General features: G+C 41.9%; 1 protein-coding gene across 3 annotated transcripts in view; it reads right to left on the bottom strand.

Annotated features, from left to right (window-relative positions):
* The window catches only part of LOC147141062 (laminin subunit alpha-3-like), a 65,743-nt gene that overhangs the window by 21,062 nt on the left and 24,600 nt on the right, over positions 1–20,081 (bottom strand). For all 3 annotated transcript variants that reach the window (XM_086044125.1, XM_086044126.1, XM_086044124.1), the window contains exons 16-42: positions 18,999–19,133; positions 18,874–18,926; positions 18,159–18,258; positions 16,948–17,000; positions 16,649–16,754; positions 16,480–16,579; positions 16,236–16,392; positions 14,733–14,871; positions 13,468–13,610; positions 12,736–12,839; positions 12,511–12,667; positions 12,117–12,280; positions 11,298–11,406; positions 11,128–11,225; positions 10,125–10,299; positions 9,918–10,044; positions 9,645–9,793; positions 9,403–9,518; positions 8,598–8,809; positions 7,841–8,045; positions 6,955–7,099; positions 6,225–6,365; positions 5,780–5,941; positions 5,421–5,522; positions 5,247–5,330; positions 4,643–4,873; positions 690–803 (exon numbers count right to left, since the gene is read on the bottom strand). In XM_086044125.1, the coding sequence (XP_085900251.1) occupies positions 690–803; positions 4,643–4,873; positions 5,247–5,330; positions 5,421–5,522; positions 5,780–5,941; positions 6,225–6,365; positions 6,955–7,099; positions 7,841–8,045; positions 8,598–8,809; positions 9,403–9,518; positions 9,645–9,793; positions 9,918–10,044; positions 10,125–10,299; positions 11,128–11,225; positions 11,298–11,406; positions 12,117–12,280; positions 12,511–12,667; positions 12,736–12,839; positions 13,468–13,610; positions 14,733–14,871; positions 16,236–16,392; positions 16,480–16,579; positions 16,649–16,754; positions 16,948–17,000; positions 18,159–18,258; positions 18,874–18,926; positions 18,999–19,133 (3,581 nt within the window). The remainder of the gene's footprint in view (positions 1–689; positions 804–4,642; positions 4,874–5,246; positions 5,331–5,420; positions 5,523–5,779; positions 5,942–6,224; positions 6,366–6,954; positions 7,100–7,840; positions 8,046–8,597; positions 8,810–9,402; positions 9,519–9,644; positions 9,794–9,917; positions 10,045–10,124; positions 10,300–11,127; positions 11,226–11,297; positions 11,407–12,116; positions 12,281–12,510; positions 12,668–12,735; positions 12,840–13,467; positions 13,611–14,732; positions 14,872–16,235; positions 16,393–16,479; positions 16,580–16,648; positions 16,755–16,947; positions 17,001–18,158; positions 18,259–18,873; positions 18,927–18,998; positions 19,134–20,081) is intronic.

Raw genomic sequence — 20,081 nt, 5'->3', positions numbered from 1 at the left:
GCGGCGCACACGCGGCAACGCAGGCCCGGTCTTGCATGACGATAACATAATGGAGATGGTTGAAATGTTCAAATGTGCTCAGGCTCATCCTCCCTTCAAGGAGAATAATGACAAGGAGAAAACCACCATGCCATAGGAAATATTTGTGGTAATTAAAAAAAAAAAAAAAAATGGGAAAGACACAAGATGGCGAGGTGGCAACACTATATTCAAACTTGTATCCATTTTCTATTTATTTCTCTTTTTTTGGGTCATATTTATTTTCTGCCTGCGTGTGTTTAGAATTGACAAAGCCAATTTGCATAAAACTGAAGATGATGAAGGTGGCAAACCAGCAATTTTGTTGCATTCTCTAGTTGAGCCAAGGCCGTTATTTTACAGTAGAAAAATGTCACGGCACAACACCATACAAAAATGTCAAGAGTGATATGAATATCGCAATTTTAAATCGCTCATTCCAAATATTAAAAGCAGCTAATATTTTTTGAAAGAGTTTAATAAGGGCAAATATAATAAACGATTGGGCTTGAGGAATGTTAAGCCCTAAGGTACCATATGTCATTTACCGACTCTGCATTCATTACTATAAAACTCATCATATGCTGTGTAAACGTATGACCTTTTTAAAATAGCTTGTGATTGGAGCATTAAATGTAATCGAGTATTTGAGTACTGTGAGTGTAGCTCACCAGACACCTGCCGGTCCAGTCCTCGCATTCGTCTGCCAGACCGTTACAATTACAGCGCACGCAACGGCCCAGGTATGGCCCGCTGGCATCTCGAAAGTATCCAGGGGCGCATTTCTACAAAAGAAATGAAAAAAAAAGACAAAAAGTTGATTGTAGTAAAGCCAACTTGAGACTTTGAATTCAGCCAATATATTTCTTATCCCACATTTCCATGGGAGAAATGTAAAACCTCTTGTATGGCGATGCCTGTCAGAGGGCTGAACTTGAGGAAACATTAACTGACATGAGCGCAGCCTTTGCCCTTTTCCCAGATAGACAAACACACCTTAAGAGCCACCATTTACCTCAAACGGACTAAAGGCCGAGTCGTCATTGACAGAAGGGAAGCGGACCACTTGACCCCCGTCGCCCCGCTGCTCGTTTAGCCTCGGATACTCTAGCCACTGGTCCGCCTGCTGTCTTAACCCCCATCTTCCTTCATGTCTGCCGCGTCGGGGTCGAGACACCCCTCCCTGACTGGGCCTGCTGCCGGCCCAGCACAGCACGATCAGAGATCCCCACAGCACAATCCTGAGCAGAACCCCTCCGGGGCGCCGGTGTCGGGCCATCGAGCTATCTGGCATTCCTGATGTTTAGTCCGATCGAAAGAACGCTCCACTTTCCCCTGCTTGTGCCTCTTAAACGCACACACACACTGACACACACTGACAATGAGGACACGCCCCATCTCCAACTGAGTAAGGGCACTGACTGTACAGAGGCGCACAAGCACGCACATGCAGGTGGTAACGTGCGCTCTCATTCCTTTTTCAGTCCCCTCTCTCATTTACGTACACACACAAACAAACTGCACGCACGCTAATAACAGCGAGCATTTTGATTCAGATCCACTGCGGGATATGGTCAGGTGTGCTGCAGGAAATAATCCAATTTGTTATATATATATATATATATATATATATATATATATATATATATATATATATATATATATATATATATATATATATATATATAATAGATACAGTATGTTGTATGTTAGGGCTGTGCAATTAATCGAAATTCAATTACAATTACGATCATTACACTGAACGATTACAAAAATTGGCATAATCGTAAAAAAAATGGTTATTAATATGCATTTATATCCAACAAACTGTTTACACACAAGGAAATCATTCTTGAATTTATACATTTGCACCTTTGTTTATTCTATAATAACTAATTTCATAAAGGTTGTTTCGAACTTACATAATTTTCGTGTTTCAAAGAAATGTATGTCTTTCTATTTTTTTTTATTTTAAACATTTTCCTGCTTTGCACGAAAAAAATAAATGATCGTTTGAATAATCGTGATTTCAATTATTACCGAAATAATCGTGATTCATATTTTTTTCATAAGCGAGCATCCCTATTGTATGTTAGATTATTTGTTCATATATACGCAAAAGCATTAAATGCTAGAACAGGGGTCTTCAATCCTGTTCCTTGAGGCCTGCTGTCCTGACTGTTTTCCATCCCTCCCTGATGCAACACACCTGATCCAAATGATCAGGATCATTATCCAGCTTCTGCAGGGCACCAGGTAGCCCGGGAGGACCACATGAGTAGCCCACGGGCCTGTTCTAAAAAGGGCTCACCGGCGATGGGACATTGTGATTTTCTAGGAATGTTGTAGAAGTGATCATTTGAAAATGTAAACATGGAAAAAAATAAAGATGTGCTATTTCAAGTCAGATGTGTGTGTGTCAAACTGGTAGCCCTTGGCATTCATCAATGGCCAAGAAGCAGCTCTCAGTTTCAAAAAGGTCGGTGACCCCTGCTCTAGTCCATCACACTTTTCACGAACACACTTTATCGCAAAAATGGCATTTATTGTGTCCTGGTTGGCCATTTCCCAAAAAAGTTTTTTCGATGCGACAAATCGGTTGTGGACGTGGGATGAGGGCGTGTGTAAGTGTGTATGTTACCCTGTACGTGTGTGTGGATTTTACAATTGTGTCAGACACCCTCAGACAGTAGAGTCACACCTGAATCACACTCTGCAAGCAAACACACACACACACACACATGCTTGTGGGTGTGTCTGCTGGACTATCAGACTCACGCACACACACCCTTGAATTGTAGGGGATCGAGTGCATACACAATCAAACACAGTCAGGTTTATGAGTAACAGTGAGGTCAGGTGAGGTTTCCCCACCTGAAGACTCAACTTCCTCTAAATTGACCAAATTAACTCATTCACTGCCATTGACGAATTCACTTGGCTTATCACAGTCCAGCCGTTCAATCCCAGGAAATGATTTATATTTCTTTCAAATATTTTTCAAAGGTTAGAGTAAAAGAATGTCTGAAAATGTCTGGCAGTAAACGAGTTAAACGTTACTTCATGCGCAATTTCCAACTCATTCATCCATTTGCTCTACTGCTTATTACGGACTTCACAAGCCAATTACAGGGTACACAGAGACAAACGCCACACAGGGAGGGCGGAGCCAGGATTCAAACCCAGGACTTCTGGACTGTGAAGCAGACGTGCTAAGCGCTATCTCACTGTGCCGCCGTTATATGCAGAACTGGGAAACAAACACAAAACCTCAACAAAGATCCCCACAGACAAGATGGAATGCATGTCTAAAAAACAGACTTAAAGCACAAAGACACTTTTTTTTCCCTTAACAACGGAATGCCGGTAGCGCCTCTTATGAGTTGTAGCCATGGCAGTGATCCCGGCTTTATAATGGCTAATATTATGTCTGCGTGATTGTGCATTTCATCCCGTCCTAGCCTGAGGCTACGTCGTTTTGGCCGACTGGTTATTTTCCAGCAGCACATTCCGCCCAAGTCTCCTCAGCTGATGACTCCGGGCCCCGGGGCAAAAGGGTGCAATGTTTAGTTCGGGCGTGTCGGGACAACCTTACAAGAACGAAGAGGAGGTCCCGCTCCTCCAAGATGACACAACGCTATTTCACTCAACACCTGAGAAGGTGATCCTCCCCGTTCTATTTCAGTGGTGCAAATTGAGGACGTTTGGAAGCGGGCACAGATGTCATGCGTTGCAACGCATTGCAGTGGAACTGCACGAGATAAAAATGATAAGGCTTAAAAGTCGAAGGAAAAAAACTCAAAGATCAAATGGCGGTCATGACCTCAGCGTAGGAGGCAATAGTCATCTAACTCTTGGAATATCTGAGCATTATGTTTTTTCTTTGGCTTTTTTGCAACACTTGTTTCAACAGATGAAGACGGACAAAAGGTTACAGACTTGAAGGGAAATCAACCCAAACATTCAAGGATATGTTCCTAGCAGGTCCACTAGTTGAAACACGGCATTTTGATTGATATTGTGTTTGTGGAATATGAGTTAAGCAGCAAAATCCACCCCTTCTTCTTTTTAGCCATCTCAGGAGGCGGCCATTTTGTCACTTCTGTCAACTGAAAATGACATCACAACTGCTCAGGGCTCAGGTAACAACCAATCACGGCTCAGCTTCAGAAAACAGGTCAGCCGTGATTGGTCGTTACCTGAGCCCTGAGCAGTTGTCCAATCACGGCTGACCTGTTTTCTGAATTTGAGCCATGATTGGTCATTTTAAGCAGTTATGATGTCATTTTCAGTCGACAGAAGTGACAAAATGGCCGCCGCCAGAGAGGGCTAAAAACGGGTGGATTAACTTATTACGCAAACGTAATATTTATCAGAATGCCTTGTTTCAACTAGACGCCTTGCATAGAACATATTCTTGAAAAAAAATAGGTTTGGGTTGACTTCCTATTTAAGTGAGGGACACACATGCCAATAATTGGGCAAAATTTCTGCATTTTCCACCTTCAAGTCAGTGATTATAATGTAAAAGATTGAAAAGAATACACTATGATTATAATTTCCCTTCCCATCCTTACAAAATAAAGAAGACAAGCTTCCTGTTGTGTCGATATATTTGACTCACCTCGCAGGAGTCTCCGGCAAACTGAGGTGGGCAGGAGCAGACCTCCACAGTGTTCCCGGGACCCCCGGTCCCCGTATCGGTGGCTTCCTCCAAGCCCACTTGGCCCAGACTAAGTCGCTGGCTCTGCGTAAAGTACAAGGCTCGGATCCTCAGACGCGCCAGGCCCGCAAGGACCATCATCAGCTCTTCTCTAGTCACGGGCCTGTTGGTAGCGGCATGGCGCCAGTTTCCCTGTGGACAGGGACATTGCTGAATCAATAAGCAGGATCCGGAATTAAACACGATTTGATGACACGTTTCCAATTTAAAAAAGGAATCATTTTAACTCATTCACTGACCGACATTTTCAGACCCTCTTTTACCCCAACATTTGAAAAAAATTGAAAAACATATAAATAAGTACCTTGGATTGAATGTAAATTCGTCAATGGCAGTGAATGAGTTAAATGGGTAAAGTATCAAGCAAAGCATGTGCCTATTCGACTACTAAGGTTGGAAAATAAATATTTTGAAGTTTGTGCAACCAAAACCTATGAATTTAAAACTAGCCTGACAAGCTTGGGGTGTTTTGAAACAAAATATTCCGCTGTTTTGTATTGTTTACCTCAACAAGCTGGACTCTGCCTTGATACAGTCTGTCTGGCAACTGGCCTTGAGGGGCTAAATGGACCAGCGTCAGGTCCTTACTCTAGAGCGGAAACATGGAAATGTATGTCAACTATATCATTAATTACAACAACGACAACAATAATGAAGGCTAAAATGGAACTTGACATACAATCAGTAAGACATCAGGTGTTCTGTCTATCAGAATCATTCCCTCAGTGGGAATACCAAAGGATTTGGCCTGGTAGGTGAGGAAACCACCATAAGACGACACCTAGGGGGAGAAAAAAAAATCACATACACAACATTAAATAAGATATAGGAATCACTGATGACTAGCTCATTAAAGAAAATGTCCAACATACAGTATTTTACTTCAGTAATTCTTCTTTCTTGTTTAAAAGTACGTACTAAAAAAAAAAAATGACGAAAAGTGACGGCAACCTTGGAAATAAATCAGCGTGCGAGCTGCAGGAAATTAGTTTTATTATTGATATAACATGAGTGCACTGAGTGCAGCCTTGGACGCACCCTGTCTCCTTGGTATGAGGCCGGTGCCACCCAGTGCAGAGCTTGAATGGAAGGAGGAAGCTCCTGGACATCCGACACCACGGTGTTACTGGCCACGTTCAACACGGACGGAACCTCTCGGCGGTCGGAGCTTTCCAACCTCCAGCCGCGCATGTCCACAAACTAACAATAGAAAACACGGAGAAGCGTGTGGGACGATGAATGACGGAATAACTGTCATTGGGTGTTCACGTTAGCTGCTAATGTTCACCTGCTCGTCATCATCTAGTGGATGAGGTTACGCAACAGCAGACAGACTACAGGAGGATAAGCGGTATAGATAATGGACGGATGAATCTTTGAACCAAAAGTGGCATTTAGAGGGGTCAAAGTGCTTCATGAAGCTTCATTTGGCCATCACTACTTCCAAATCTGCAATCTCAACATTATCAAATGCAGCGTCTACCTTCCCTCTGCGTTTTCTGGAGCTGTGACACTCGTCAGTGGCTCCAAAACAGAAGCAGCCTGTGCATCCGTTCGCGTTGGATGGGTCGAAGTAGAAGGAGCCGTCCCGACAGGCGTCGCACCTGACGCCGGCTACATTTTTCTACAGACATGTGGCGGGAAAAAGAGAGGGTAAAGCAAGCGATAAGCAATATAGCATGCTCTATAGCAGTGATTCCCACATTGAAATGCCATTTATTCATTCAACTCCCATCCCCAAAACAACATTTTTTAAAAATGACTTTTTAATAAAGGAAAGTAGCACTATATTGTATTGAAAAGAATAAAACAAAATAAAAGACAATGTGGAGAAATAGACAGGTGTATAAAGTGGAATCATCGTACGTAATGTAGTATTTATGTGTTGGCTATCTATAGTATATATGTATAATTTTTGTGACTAGCTTGTTTGTTGATATGCTGTGACATTTTTCTGATGTAAAATATGCCTTGGCATCATCTTCAATATTGTATCATCACAAGTAGCTATACGGAATGAGTCACCCGAGAGTTTAATCAGAGAAATTAGTAAATTCATGTCGCTAATTATTTGTTTTATTGGAAATTTGATGGCAAATACGTAAACATTGAAGTGTTTTGTGCTTCTTTGTGAGCAGTGAAAAGCAGTTATTGCAGGCAAACAAAATGACAAACAGACAAAGGAGACGAAACATTTAGCGTATTCGGTGTACCTTGCAGAGACACTTCCCCGTGTCGGGGTGACACACGTCGGGCGTGACTCCCCCTTGCTCGCAGTCGCAAGGGACGCAGTCGGGAAAGCGGTAATAACCTGCGGCGCATCGATCACACTTGCGTCCGCCAATCCTGGGCTTGCAGCTACATTCCATTGCGCACAAACACACACATACGCACACGCTGTAAAAAACAAAACTTGTATTTTGGGGGACATAAAACAGTAATTTAAGTTGGAACAGCTTTCAAATAAATAAAAAATATCTAAGGCAACAATGTTAGTTAGCACAACAAAGCAAGCTGAAATGTTTTTACTTGTATCTTTAAGATGGGGGACAATACAAGTTCTGTTCCGTAAACCTTTTCTTTGTTGTGAAATGTGGGAAAGTCAATTTTCTAATTTTCACAACCGCAAAGCTTAAAATATTTTGTTGAATTGTCCAATTCAAAATGTTCGACACTTTTTGTTGCCATGATATTTTCAACCAACTTTTTTTTAATTAATTTTTTTACAGTGCCCACATAAGGTCAGGTATTAGCAAAGAGAAGAACATCTAAAAAGCATTCTGAAAACACAGACCTCAGCCAAAGCTTCAACATTTGTCACCTCTGGAATCACACAACTGTGTCATATTCCCGGCTAAATGTTTATTTCGTTTGAATTAACAACGGCCTACAATAGCTCAACATCAAACTATAATGTAAGACCAGAAATGCACGTCCAGAAATAACCATAGACAAGGTAGCCTACCAGTCTTCCTCCACTTGTTTATGACACTGTATATCCTGACATGAACCATGTAAATTAATAAACCAAACAATACAATAATTGCCACGTGCTACAATAATAGTGTGTCACCCAGCAAAGCATCAGTTTGCGTTCACCTGCACTGTCCGGTGACACGGTGGCAGCCGGGCCCAGCGTTGGCTCGCAGGCCGTTCCTGGAGCAGTCGCAGCCCTCGCAACCCAGGAGTGGATGATAACTGAATGTCTGGTTCTGACACACGTCGCAGGCCGGCCTGACGGTCTGAGGCGGGCACAAGCAACGGCCCGTCACCTCGTCGCATAGCCGGCGGCCGCACTCGCACGCTGCGGAGGAAGACAATTATGGTTCTTGTATAGCATATTATACAGTGACTTCGATGTTCATTAAAACATTTTCGAGATGCCAAATTTAGAGTTGAATGCCTTCAGTGTTGTACAAAGCTGTGTGGCAACATGCCAGTAACATCCATGCTAATTTCCATTACTATGAAGTTTTACATCATATGCTAGCATTATGCTAGCAGACTTTTGCTGGATGAAACCATATACTTGGGTTTTTGTTCTCTTGTGTTTTGTATCTTAGTTTTACTGAAAGCTTCAACTAAGACTGACAAACCGCTTTATTTTCCTTTTATTTAAAGGAAGAATGCCATCGAGAAAGTGAGAACAAGTGCTACAAAATACTTTGAAACATAATTTTCAATAAGTTTAACGCCTCGATTCGGTCTAAGTCCTGCGCAGAGTCCAGTTAGACACATTTTTGGCGTATGACTGCATTTTAGTATGTTTAAATGTGTCTATATGTGTTACACTTGAATAACAGTTTGATCACAATAAAAGCCAGTGGATGTAAAGCGCAATTTGAGTTTGACTCACGTCTGCAGTAGGGGAAGCCATAGTACCCCGTGGCACACTTTGTACACCTCCGACCGATGACGTGAGGCCTACAGGGACATTGTCCTCCGGCTGGGTCACATACAGATCCAGTGGACCCAGACTGGTCACAATCGCAAGGCAGAGCGCCATTGTTGTAAAACGCCACCAGAGAACGGGATGAGTCTTTGCAGAATTGGGAAGATGTTCTGGGGCTGAGGAAACACGAAAGCAAGACTGAAGCCCCTGAATCCATTTGATAGAAATTAAAGTGGTGGAATTTTATGTTAAATTTCAATTTCTGCCAAATCTGATCTAAATTTATGTCAGGGTAGTATGGCTCAAACTCACCTGTAGCTGTTATCAGGATTTGCAGTATAACATGGATGGATTTATGTTAAAAACAACATTTTGATCATTTCTTTTTTTTTTCTTGTTATATCATTATTGGACAAAAATTACTGAACATTTTATGGGACTATCCTGGGAAGAACATCAGTAAGAAAACAAGGTTTGTATCAAAAACTACAGATAGAAGCAGATTTTTATCATCAGAGGGCCCAAGGGGGCACTAGTTAGTTGGATATACATCTGCTTTTCTGTAGGGCCTCCAGTATAGGCTTGTTGTTAAAGCTGCTGTTTTAGCTCATTTAACTACTGAGAAGTAAATTCATATCCAAACCAAACGAAGAAAAAAACAAAAACATCAAGTACACAATTTGCTATAAGCAAGGAGACTTCAGGATAGAAAACAACATTTCAAATCCTTCAAGGTGCCATTTCAAGGGGATTGAAAATAAACACCTACTCAATAAAGAAGCCTTCTCCACGGCACTGCTGGATGAAAAGTGCTGACTTATCCAGAGGCTTCTCTCTCAAGAGTTCTGGGGTGTAACGACTCTCAGGAACCAGCAGTAAATGATCCTATACAGAACAGTGGAAAGAAAAAAAAAACATGCCACAAAAAAGAGGCAAGTCACTTCAATCATAAACTATAATAACTAACGATAACAAGCGCTATTAAAAAAAGTGTACGAATAAACCACCGACCAGAATGAGAGTCTTGCGAGCAGGAACAATCACAGAGATGCTTGGCAGCTGCCCAGATTGCCGGGTAAAGTCGAGGATGGTGCGCCCGTCGGCGACCAGCACGTCTCTGCAGCCTGACACCGAAGGGCAGAACGACGCATTTATGGAACCTGCGAGAAAACCACAGGCTACATTTCAGGAACTGACGAGAAGATGACAACAGAATCTTTTGATATTATAGTAAACAGAAATTTCGGTTTCCCAAATAAACATTTCAGTGGCAGCTTAATGCACCCTTCCAGTTGTAGCCAGCATCCACTCGGACTTCCACAGGAAAAGAAACATGCTCCGGCTGGCGATAATGCACGACAAGCGCATATCTGCCAGGGAGGGGCACCTTGGGGGTGAAGCTTATCTCTGTCTGGAGGGACGGAAGGATGATGCCTTTAAACATGATAGATGTGACCCAGTCAAGGGGACAAGGTGGCATTCTCTTGATACCTGAGGGTATTTCAGTAGGATCTTGTCACCGTGAGGGGATGAGTCGGACTGTCGTCTCTGCCGCCAGTCTGCGTTGCCTTCTTGTTGGCGGACAGCATTCAGCTTTCCGTCGCGGGCCGCGTGCAAAATCCAGCCCGGCGAAGGCTTGTCCAAGTGGCTCGGAACACAGTGCTGACTAGAAATATAAAATGTGACGCCTCGCTGAATACGGTGACATAAAGATTGCGATTGAGATTTTTCAAATGGAAAATGGCTGCCAAGGCAGGTTAAATTCCTATAGTTGTAATGTTACAAGAAAAATGGAATCGAGTCCAAACTTTACATTAAAAAATAATCTTTGAAAAAATGTAGGTTTGAAAATTTTAACAAAATGACTTCTTGCACTTAATGTTGCTTTCTTGTTCAGCAGTTTTGTGCCATCCTTGAATGGAATCTTTATGCATGAGAACCTTTTACACTTAAAAAAAAAATTACAGGATGGAGTGATATTGTTGTTTGCTTCAAACCCTTTGATAGTGTATATTTTATACACGCATTGGAAAATGTATTATCAAAAATGAAATATATTGATAGCAAATATTTTATAGGTATGCACGTATTTTGTCCATATTTAAAATAGCATTCCTGTCATACATCTGGTTCGGAAGTGAGTGGTCCTATGAGGCCCCCCAGCAGCACTGATGATAAATTGTGGCCCCCTCCAGCTTTTAAGTTGCCCATCCCTGCACTAGAGGGTGCGCACGTACCACGAGTGGTACTCGAACCATGCTAACATGGAAGAGTCCCGAGAAATTAATGAACGTGAAAGAGAATTTGACTTTAGCTATGGGTAAAATCGTCAAGACGGATGCCACCGCACCTGGAAAGCAGATGTTCTCTTTATCCTCTTATTCCACGACAACAGCAGAAAAAAAAAACGAGTCCAACAGCATGACATCTTAATTAAGTCTCATTTTGGCAATTTAAGGCAGCATGTAGAGGTAAACATTTTAGGATGCATTACCTGTCTCCAGTGAAGCGACCGTGAGTGGAGACGCAAAGTACCTTGGCCTCAACATACTCCATGGAGAACTCCTTAGCAGGAACTGCGTACACTTTGTGCTACACACAAACACGTTGTCGGCTCAGCATCTTCAGAAACCGAGATGGTTGACCTGCAAAAATGCATCTCACCAGCAGGAAGGAAGCGGTGGACGTCTGCAGGAGAAGTTCCGTCCTGCGAGCGAGCTGCAGCACGGCCACCTGATTGCCGCTGTCCACCAACACGCTCCGACACAAAAAGCTGCACAGTTGGCCAAAAAAAAAAAAAATGTTTGGTGTTATTTTGACACGGCTATGATGAGGCGAGATGAAACCTTTGCTCACATTTGATTTTTAAAATGGGCAGAACAACCGTGGTATTAATTGATGGGGTTAAATAAACAAATGTGGAAATGTGGATCTAAAATATGTAAACTTGTTCATTTTAATAATAAAATGAGACTTTATTTTATTCGTCATTTTAATTGGATTATTTACAATGAATTGAACTATAATTAATTACGTAGGTACTTGATACAATTTCAAAAAATAATATATCAAATTTTATTTATTTATTTTTTTTCCAATTTCATAATGTACAAGTAATTTCTTAATGTGATAAATCAATACATAATAAAAAATACACTAACCAATGTGGACAGTGGACAGTCAGAGTCAGGAATCGAACCACAGCCAACTGAGCCACAATCACCCAGAGTTTTTTTTTTAGATACATTTTAACGTTTAATTAAATAAATGAAAGAAGTCATATGTATGTAATACAGCTTTCATTTTTTAAAATTTTATTATTTACAACAAATACATTGATATTGAATAAAATAAATGATTGTTTCAAAAGTATGTGTAACTTTTACATATTATTTAACCAGTTTGAAATGAAAAAACAGCCAAATGGGACGTAGCAGGCTATATGTGGCCATACTGGCCTACAACGTCGTTTTCAGGCCTCACCTGTAGTCACATCTGTAAACGTTGGCTCGGGCTCGCATCTGTCCCCCATGCTGGACACCCACCAGGATGTTGACATTCTGGACACTGTCCACCTGGCTGGCGTACTCCAGGATGAGAGCGTGAGGACCAGGATGAGCCACGCGCAGACTGAGCTGCAGCTGAGACTGGAGGACACACAAAGAGGAACACATGACTTGTTAAAAAACACATTAGAAGCATTAAGGGGACATATGGACGCATTCGATTAGTTGTTAAGTCCACACAACGCATAACACATTACCAGCATCACTGCCTAGGACCTGTTGTAAATTGCAAAAGAATGTACCATTCATAAAGTGGATTAAACACAAAAATCAATGATAAAACAGCGGCTATAAAGGCAGTAGTCTGTCACCTGTGTGCCGTGCAGGGAGGCCATGTCGGGGTGATCCGGGGTAGGCCGACGCACTAGTGCCTGCCTCCTCTTGCGGCCCCTCCGGCTCGAGAGGCTTCCCTGCGATCCCAAAGCCGAGCCGTACGCATCCATGGCCACGTGCTTGAACAGCAGACAGCTGGGAGACACAACGGGAGGTTGAATAAAAACAAAAAAGGTTGGGTGCCTTGTGTGAATTTATTCTACTTTTTATTCCTTTGTGCCGTGGACACATATGTGCAGGGCTCTGTGATCTCTTCGTGCAACAGCGGCGCCTCGTAGTAATCCTGAGGCAGCAAGACCAAATAGTCCTGAGGAGCAAGAGACATTTTGTCATTGTCGCAAAACATTTGGAAATGACACTACGGACCAAAAAGTATTGCGACATTAAGTACGTCTTCACGAGAGCCACATTTGATTATTTTTTATTTATTATTATTTTATTTATGCTAAAACTTGACGTGCATCTCTGATGTAAAAAAAATATAGTAAACGTGTTGACCAGCGTTTTTATTAGTACTAGTAGTAGTAATTTTAATTGTAATTTTAATATTTCAGAACTTAATTAATTTTTAATATTAATAAATAGTTCTATTTTCCAGACCAATTACTGAATATTTGTAACTAAATAAAGAACAAATGTAAAGCATGAATTAACCACTTGAAATAAATAAAAACAATGTTAAATGTACAGTTTATATAAAACTGGTTATTTTTCTAATAGTTTTACAATAAATAAATAAAGAAATTATTTTAATTAACACACATTAATAACAAAAACACATATTACAGGACTAAAAATAATGTTATTGATGTTGACAATAAAAATGAGCAGTGGGCTGGATTAAAGAACGGAAGGCCCAATGTAGGCAATGACAAGACTTGTGTGTCTATGGCGCCACACAGTGGTCAACTTTTCTTCTCTTTTGGGCAACTCACCAGGAGAACCCCAGGCGCTTTGATGCGGATGATCCAGTTGCCAGGCGTCAACGCGAAGGGCTCAGCAAAGCCGTCGCCGGGCACAGTGAGGAACGATGGTTGCGGACTATCAGGGAAAACCACTTCCTTACTCTGCTCTGACGCTACAGGTGCACAAATGTGGCATTTGATGAGACACTTGTGTGAATGTCAATGTCTTTTCATCAGTGATTCTCAACTAGTGAGTCGGGACCCAAAATTGGGTTCGGACCAACTCTGCACGCATGGGACATGAATTGTAATTTTGTGGGTTGATTCTAAAATTAGGGACATTTTGTTATTTGATTTTACTGTATTTTATTCATATGTATTTATTCATACACAAAAATTACAGCTTGATTCCTTGGTTAAGTAATAATGTGCTCTAAAATGAGCATTGAACATGCCATTATGTGCATTTGACTTTAAAAATATATTTTATTTCACAACTACTGAATTTACTCTGCATGGTTCAAATGACAATTCCGATTTGTTTTTTTTGCTCTGCCAATGCGAGTGCATCGTAAAGGCGCAGATTGCATTGACCCCGTCAATGTTGCTGAACTACAGCTGAAGGATAGACATTTAATAACTCATTCAGTGCCAGACATTTTCAGACCCTTTTTTACCCCATCATTTGAAAAATATTGAAAAATTGTTATATATAAATTCCTGGGAGTGAATGGCTGGACTGTGAAAAGACAAATAAATATGTCCTTGGCAGTGAATGAGTTAAATAAATATTGATTGATTAACTCATTCAATCCCAAAGACATATTTCTATGCCAAGACATATAAATAAAAAACGGCTGGCATATTTCTATGCCAAGACATATAAATATGTCCTTGGCACTGAATGAGTTAAATATGGTCTAAATTAAGAAAGGGCAGCCGAGTACCGATACCAAGCATCGGTATTCGGCCAATACTAGCCTTATTTCAAGGTATCAAGTACTCGAAGGATGCCAATACCAGCCACCGATACTTATAGCAAAAATAATAATAATAATAATCATCTGACATTGAGTAAGTCTTCTTTGCCTGTGATTGGTGCTACACTGCGGCCGTTTGACACCTCAGAGAATCATCAAGGTCTTTGTTCACAATTACATGTCAATGTCTTAATTGAAATGTTACGTATCAGTATAAACAAGGTTGATTTGAGTTGAGAACCTGTGATTTGGATTTGCAAAGGTGACTCGGGCTGCTTTAATGGTACAAGCGTCACTCTTCATAGGTTGACTTACCTGCATGGCCTCTGTTATTAGCCGCCTTGACGCTACCACTCACACCGGCACGGCTCGGGTTAGTGAATCGCAGCACCACACGGAATAAGTTGCGCCTGGCATCTTTCGGCTCAACATGCACTATAACTCGAACTTCACTCTGCATGGGGAGGACGACAGCGACAAACAACTGGCTGGGTGAGACATTAGATGCACTTGGCGGTGGGTTTAGGAGGCAAAGCAGTTGCGCAATCACACGAGGGTTAATCGCCACACGGCAAGCACGGGAGAGGAAAGAGGCAGCCAAGCGCCGCCCTCTACTTACAGTCACAGCACGGCTGCGAGCCGCCTTCATCCGCCACTGTGACCCTTGCTCTTAATCGCGTGGCCCTTCCCTTATATCGCGGGGTGGCGTAGCGCATTACAATTTGGAAAGTAGCAGGAAAGCCAAGGGGAAGGGTGAGGATCACCTCTGGCTGGAAAGAAACAGCTCAAGAAATTGCTGCAGAAGAAGGGATCAGAAACTACAAAAAGATTCTCAGTGGTTTATTGCACTATTGTACTCACAAAAGGTGAGATTTGGGGCGGGAATGGAATTTCAAAATGAAACCAAAATGTGCTCTGTATACCCTTTTCGAGTGAACTTATTTGACCTTCTCTAACGTTTTTCAGGCCCATGTCCAACTGTTCAAAGTTGCAGTACGTTTTGCACAAGGTGAAATTCTGTTTGTTTTAGTCCTTCTTCTATGCCTTTCTGTGACTCCTCCAGTCTATCCGATCGCTGTTGCAAACTGCCGATAGCACTCAGTGACTCTCTAAGCTGAGTGGCCACTACTGTCTACATGAGCTGCTGCTGATCAATTGAATATTATCGCCTTGGTCTCAAAAGGTCAGCAGCATGTTTAAATACAAAATCGAATTATCCGAATGAATTTTGCAGTCCGGCTCCTTGTTAGACGATAGCAAATTGTGCAAAGGGGACCATTCAAAAGTTTAAAGAAGGTCATAATCATTCCTACTGTAACGACTACAGTGTTTTAGGAAGAAGTAGCTGATAGAAAGCATCACAGAGAAGAGAAGGCGCGGGAATCATAGAGTAAGAGGAGGAAGTGGTAAGGGCATTTATTATGGAGAAGGCATTTAATTGTACAAAGGCATGTTTATGATAACACACCATTACATGTAATGATATCTTTTTCGCAAACCATAATGACATACAAGTATTGCTTTGTCGCTATCTCGTGGCATCTTGATGCCAAGGCTCCATGCTGAAGCGAGTTGAGGAGCTTGATTTGGACAAAAGTAGTGCTTTACCACCCTCCTACAGCAACTTTAAGCCTTTCGGGGCAGTGTCAATCACTCATGGATTTTCACTATTTGTCGTATGTGAAAACACTGTAAAGTATTTGCTTGGTAAAGCTGGTATTGTTATACTACAGACAAAGAATACGATAACAGTACTGTACAATCATTTATTGATCAGTCTTATCGGTTCTCAAATGGACAGTTCAAGTGCATGCTCACCTGTGCTGGGGACAGCTCAGCATAACCTCTCCAGCTGAACTCGGGGAACTCTTGGGGGTCGTATCCAAAACGCACAGGCCTGGCGTTTGGTGCGGTGCCCTCCTCCACCTCAAACTTGAACTGATGCAAGCTGGGGAAATAATAGCCTGGGGCTGGCCTGAGAGGGAACACAGTTTGTTGAAACAAAACTCATGTGCAACCTCCGCAATGTGCTAGCCCATCGACATGTTTGTAAAAGTCCTACCGTGTGCACATCCGGTCGTCTATGTTACTACGGCAACGGCACTGGCCAGACGTGGCGTCACAAGCCGCGCCGATGGCGCCGCCTACATCGCATTCACAACCTGCGCAGGATTCAAAATTATCCGAACGATTTTTCATCAAGGAGAATGAGTATGGTACCGAGGACTCACCTTGGCAGCCGAAATAATTCTTTTTCTGCAACAGGAAGTAGCCGTGGTTGCAGGAGTCGCACGTGCGCCCGCCTACACGAGGCTTGCAGTGGCACTGCCCGTTTCTCTACACAGGTGCAAAACGATCGGCAAGGCGGTTTTATTTCCATGGCACGTTTTAGACACAAGGCAATTCATTGCTTTGCACAAGACAAAATTCAAAAGTAAAAGAGAGTCATTTAAACGAAACCTAAATTCTAACACTCAAATTCAAACAAACAATAAATCATAGAATGAATGAATGTTGCGACTCAAATTACCTGCGCACACTCTCCAACACCACTCAGCGTCCCTTTGACATCACACCTGCACACTGGAATGAAATACCAAAAAAAAAAAGAAAAAAAAAAAAAGAGGAGGAAGGTTATGAGCTGAATAGACTCTGATTGCAGGATATCGTCACTTTGATGGGGGAGGAGCAAGAGCACAAAAGCTCACCGGGAGCTTTAAAGTCAACCGAGTGAAATCAAAACATCCCCATAAATGTTCAGCCTCAAGCAATCAGAGGCATTCTTCGGATATTAAAAACGTTTTTTTTCTGTCTCGTTGTAGAGGTCACATTCTTGCTACAGAGCGGATCGGTAACACTGTGAAAGGTATCCAAGAAAAACATGAAGCCCAGACCCTTTTTTTTCATATTAAACACATTTGACCATTACACCATTCTGGCAATGGAGTGCAATGTGTTTTCAAACGTCTCATGCCTTATCCAGAGATTTAAGATGCTTTAGCTAAGGAAAAGAAAATGAGGTCTTCTACTGCCCATGAAAAAGCAAAACACCTTAAAGCGGGGTGTGTTTAAAGTTGGTGTTTTTTCTCTTGAATTAACATAATAAATGGCAGAAATTGGAAATAGTGCAGACTTTTTACGTGTCACATGTCACATTTTACAGCACTGCACTGACCACTACGATTCCTAAAGACCAGTTCGAGCGATTCCGACATGTTGCTCATGTGGAGCAAATGACTACATGCCAGACTTTCCCTTGTATGACATTGACTCATTGTACAGGTCGTGTTTCAAGTCACATTTTAAATGGTTGTAAAAATAACAAAAGTGTCAAAAATAAGTTAACCCCTGTTAGTCATTATTAATAGCTAATGACAAAAACCAACACAAAGCACACACTTTACACATATTACAAATCTCACTTTATACGTTATAAAGTCACAACACGTTTCGAGTCTTACGTCACTTTTCAGAGCCAATTGGTTGCTGCGAGGCAATGTGGGAGAAAAGTTCAATTTTTCTTACGAATATGTGAATGTCCTACCGCTTCAAACGCATCATCCGGCCACCCCGCACACAGGGAACAAAGGGTTGCTATCATTATTGATCTTTGGGGTATTTTTGACAAAAGCATTCTTGATCTTTGGGATATTTTTTAATAAAAGCGTGTCACAGACATGTTTGAAAGATACCTGGGAAATGTTTTAAATGGTGACAAAGATGCGTGATTTGAAAAGTTACCTTCACAGCCGTATGTGTTGTCAGCTGCCAGGTTCCAGTGGAGAGGCTTACACCTGTCACATAAGGCTCCCTCCGTGTTGGCTCGGCAGCGGCACAAACCCTGAAACAATAGAGGAGGCCTCAGTTGACCACAACGTATGAACATACTTTCTTTTTTTTTAACTATCATGACTGAGTGTCTGCACTGCTACAAATTTAGTCCACTAGAGGAATTATTTTCTTTCTTCCACACATTACAAATGGAGAACTCAAATTTGGCAACGCATTGCTTCAAGTTCTTGTTTTGCTTCCTTTCTAAAGGGCAGGAAGTCTCTTTTCCTTCATTTTAATTACACTAACATTTCAAGGAGGAAAAGGGCACTTCCTCGTTCAATCAATTGGCTGGATGCAGTTTTAGCAACACAGTTGCGCTACAGTTGCCAGAAAAATAGCCAGAGTTTTCAAAGAGCTGGATTGAAAACGGAAACTAGCTAGACAGCTAATCCAACAGTGTAAATAAATACTAAAAGTCACCGACTCACACTAATGCTATTGCCCTTCAACAAGTGAGAGGCCACTCAATGATATCATTTTTCCTCAACGGGGTTAATGAAGTGGGTGAGGGCTCCCTGACATTTAAAAAACAATCAGGTAAAATATTAAACATCAGTACGTGTGCACACCACTCAGCTTTGTGACAACATTCTCCTTATTATGAATACTGTAATCTTCATACCGTTTGATGTCCCATGCTCTCGGTCCCATGTGGATTGCATTGACTGATGGAGGCTGTAGGCACAAAGTGATAAATATATAAAGACTCCAACCCCCAAAATATTACATTTTTCGTGCGCGTGTTACCTGAGCACGAGGGGAACCTGAGTCCAGAAGCGCAGTGGTCACACTGCTGGCCCGCCACCCCAGGCAGACACAGACACTGACCTGACAGCGGGTTACACGTGGTGCCGTACGAGCCTTCCGTGGAACACTGGCAGGCTGCAGGAATGAAGCATGCAAAAGGTCAGATATATTCACATATACAGTCCAAACAGTTGTCTTTTCTGGGGGAGTTGATTTCCTTAAAAGGAAGATGGGAGATGACGCGTCACTCAAAGTATAGTATATGAAGTTAAGCAGATTTGATGCAGGACGTTTTGGGGACAGCGTGGGAAATGAATACAGACGAGTGCTTCACCAAGGAGGCCATAAAAAGATGCATGAGAAGAGTCAGTCCCTTTTCCATTTGCGAACATTTTCCACCAGTGATTACGATTGGAAAATAAAGCAGCAAGCTACAATGAACAGGGAAGGTGTCGGTGCTAGTTTCGTTGGATCTCAGTGCAGCATTTGATACAGGTGATCATAATATACTGTTGAATAAATTTGTTGAAACTTGGGTGGGATTAAATGGAACAACCTTGAAAGGGTTCAGGTCCTGCTTAGAGGAAAGAAGTAATTTTGTGACCAATGGAAATTTTGAATCTGATGGAATGTGGGGTCCCTCAAGGGTCCACCCTTGGACCCCCTTTTGGTTCTGTATGTATGTTACCTTTGGGTCAAATGCTTCAGAACGCCAATGTTGATAATCACGGCTATGCAGATAACACACTATTCTATTTTTCAATTTCCCCAAATGACAAAAGTTCAATTAACATGTTGTGTCACTGTCTAGAGCAAATTTCTAGACTCCCTCAAAAGAGCATCAAACAGCTGCAGCTCACACAAGGAGATCAGAACATATCACTCCAATCCTAACGGCTTTACACTGACTCCCAATTAGCTGTAGAATAGATTTTAAAATGCTGCTACTTGGTCTATAAATCACAGAATGGGTTGGGTCCTGAATACATTCAAGAAATGCTGATTCAATGTAAATCCAGTAGGGTTCTGAGATCTGAGCCCAGAGTTCAAAACAAACATGGTCATGCGGCATTTAGCTGTTAT

This window comes from Filicampus tigris, chromosome 10 (genome assembly GCF_054856515.1).
Source record: "Filicampus tigris isolate MCC_2025a chromosome 10, RoL_Ftig_1.0, whole genome shotgun sequence".
Classification (NCBI taxonomy): Eukaryota; Metazoa; Chordata; class Actinopteri; order Syngnathiformes; family Syngnathidae; genus Filicampus; species Filicampus tigris.
This window is presented reverse-complemented; position numbering and strand designations above follow the sequence as displayed.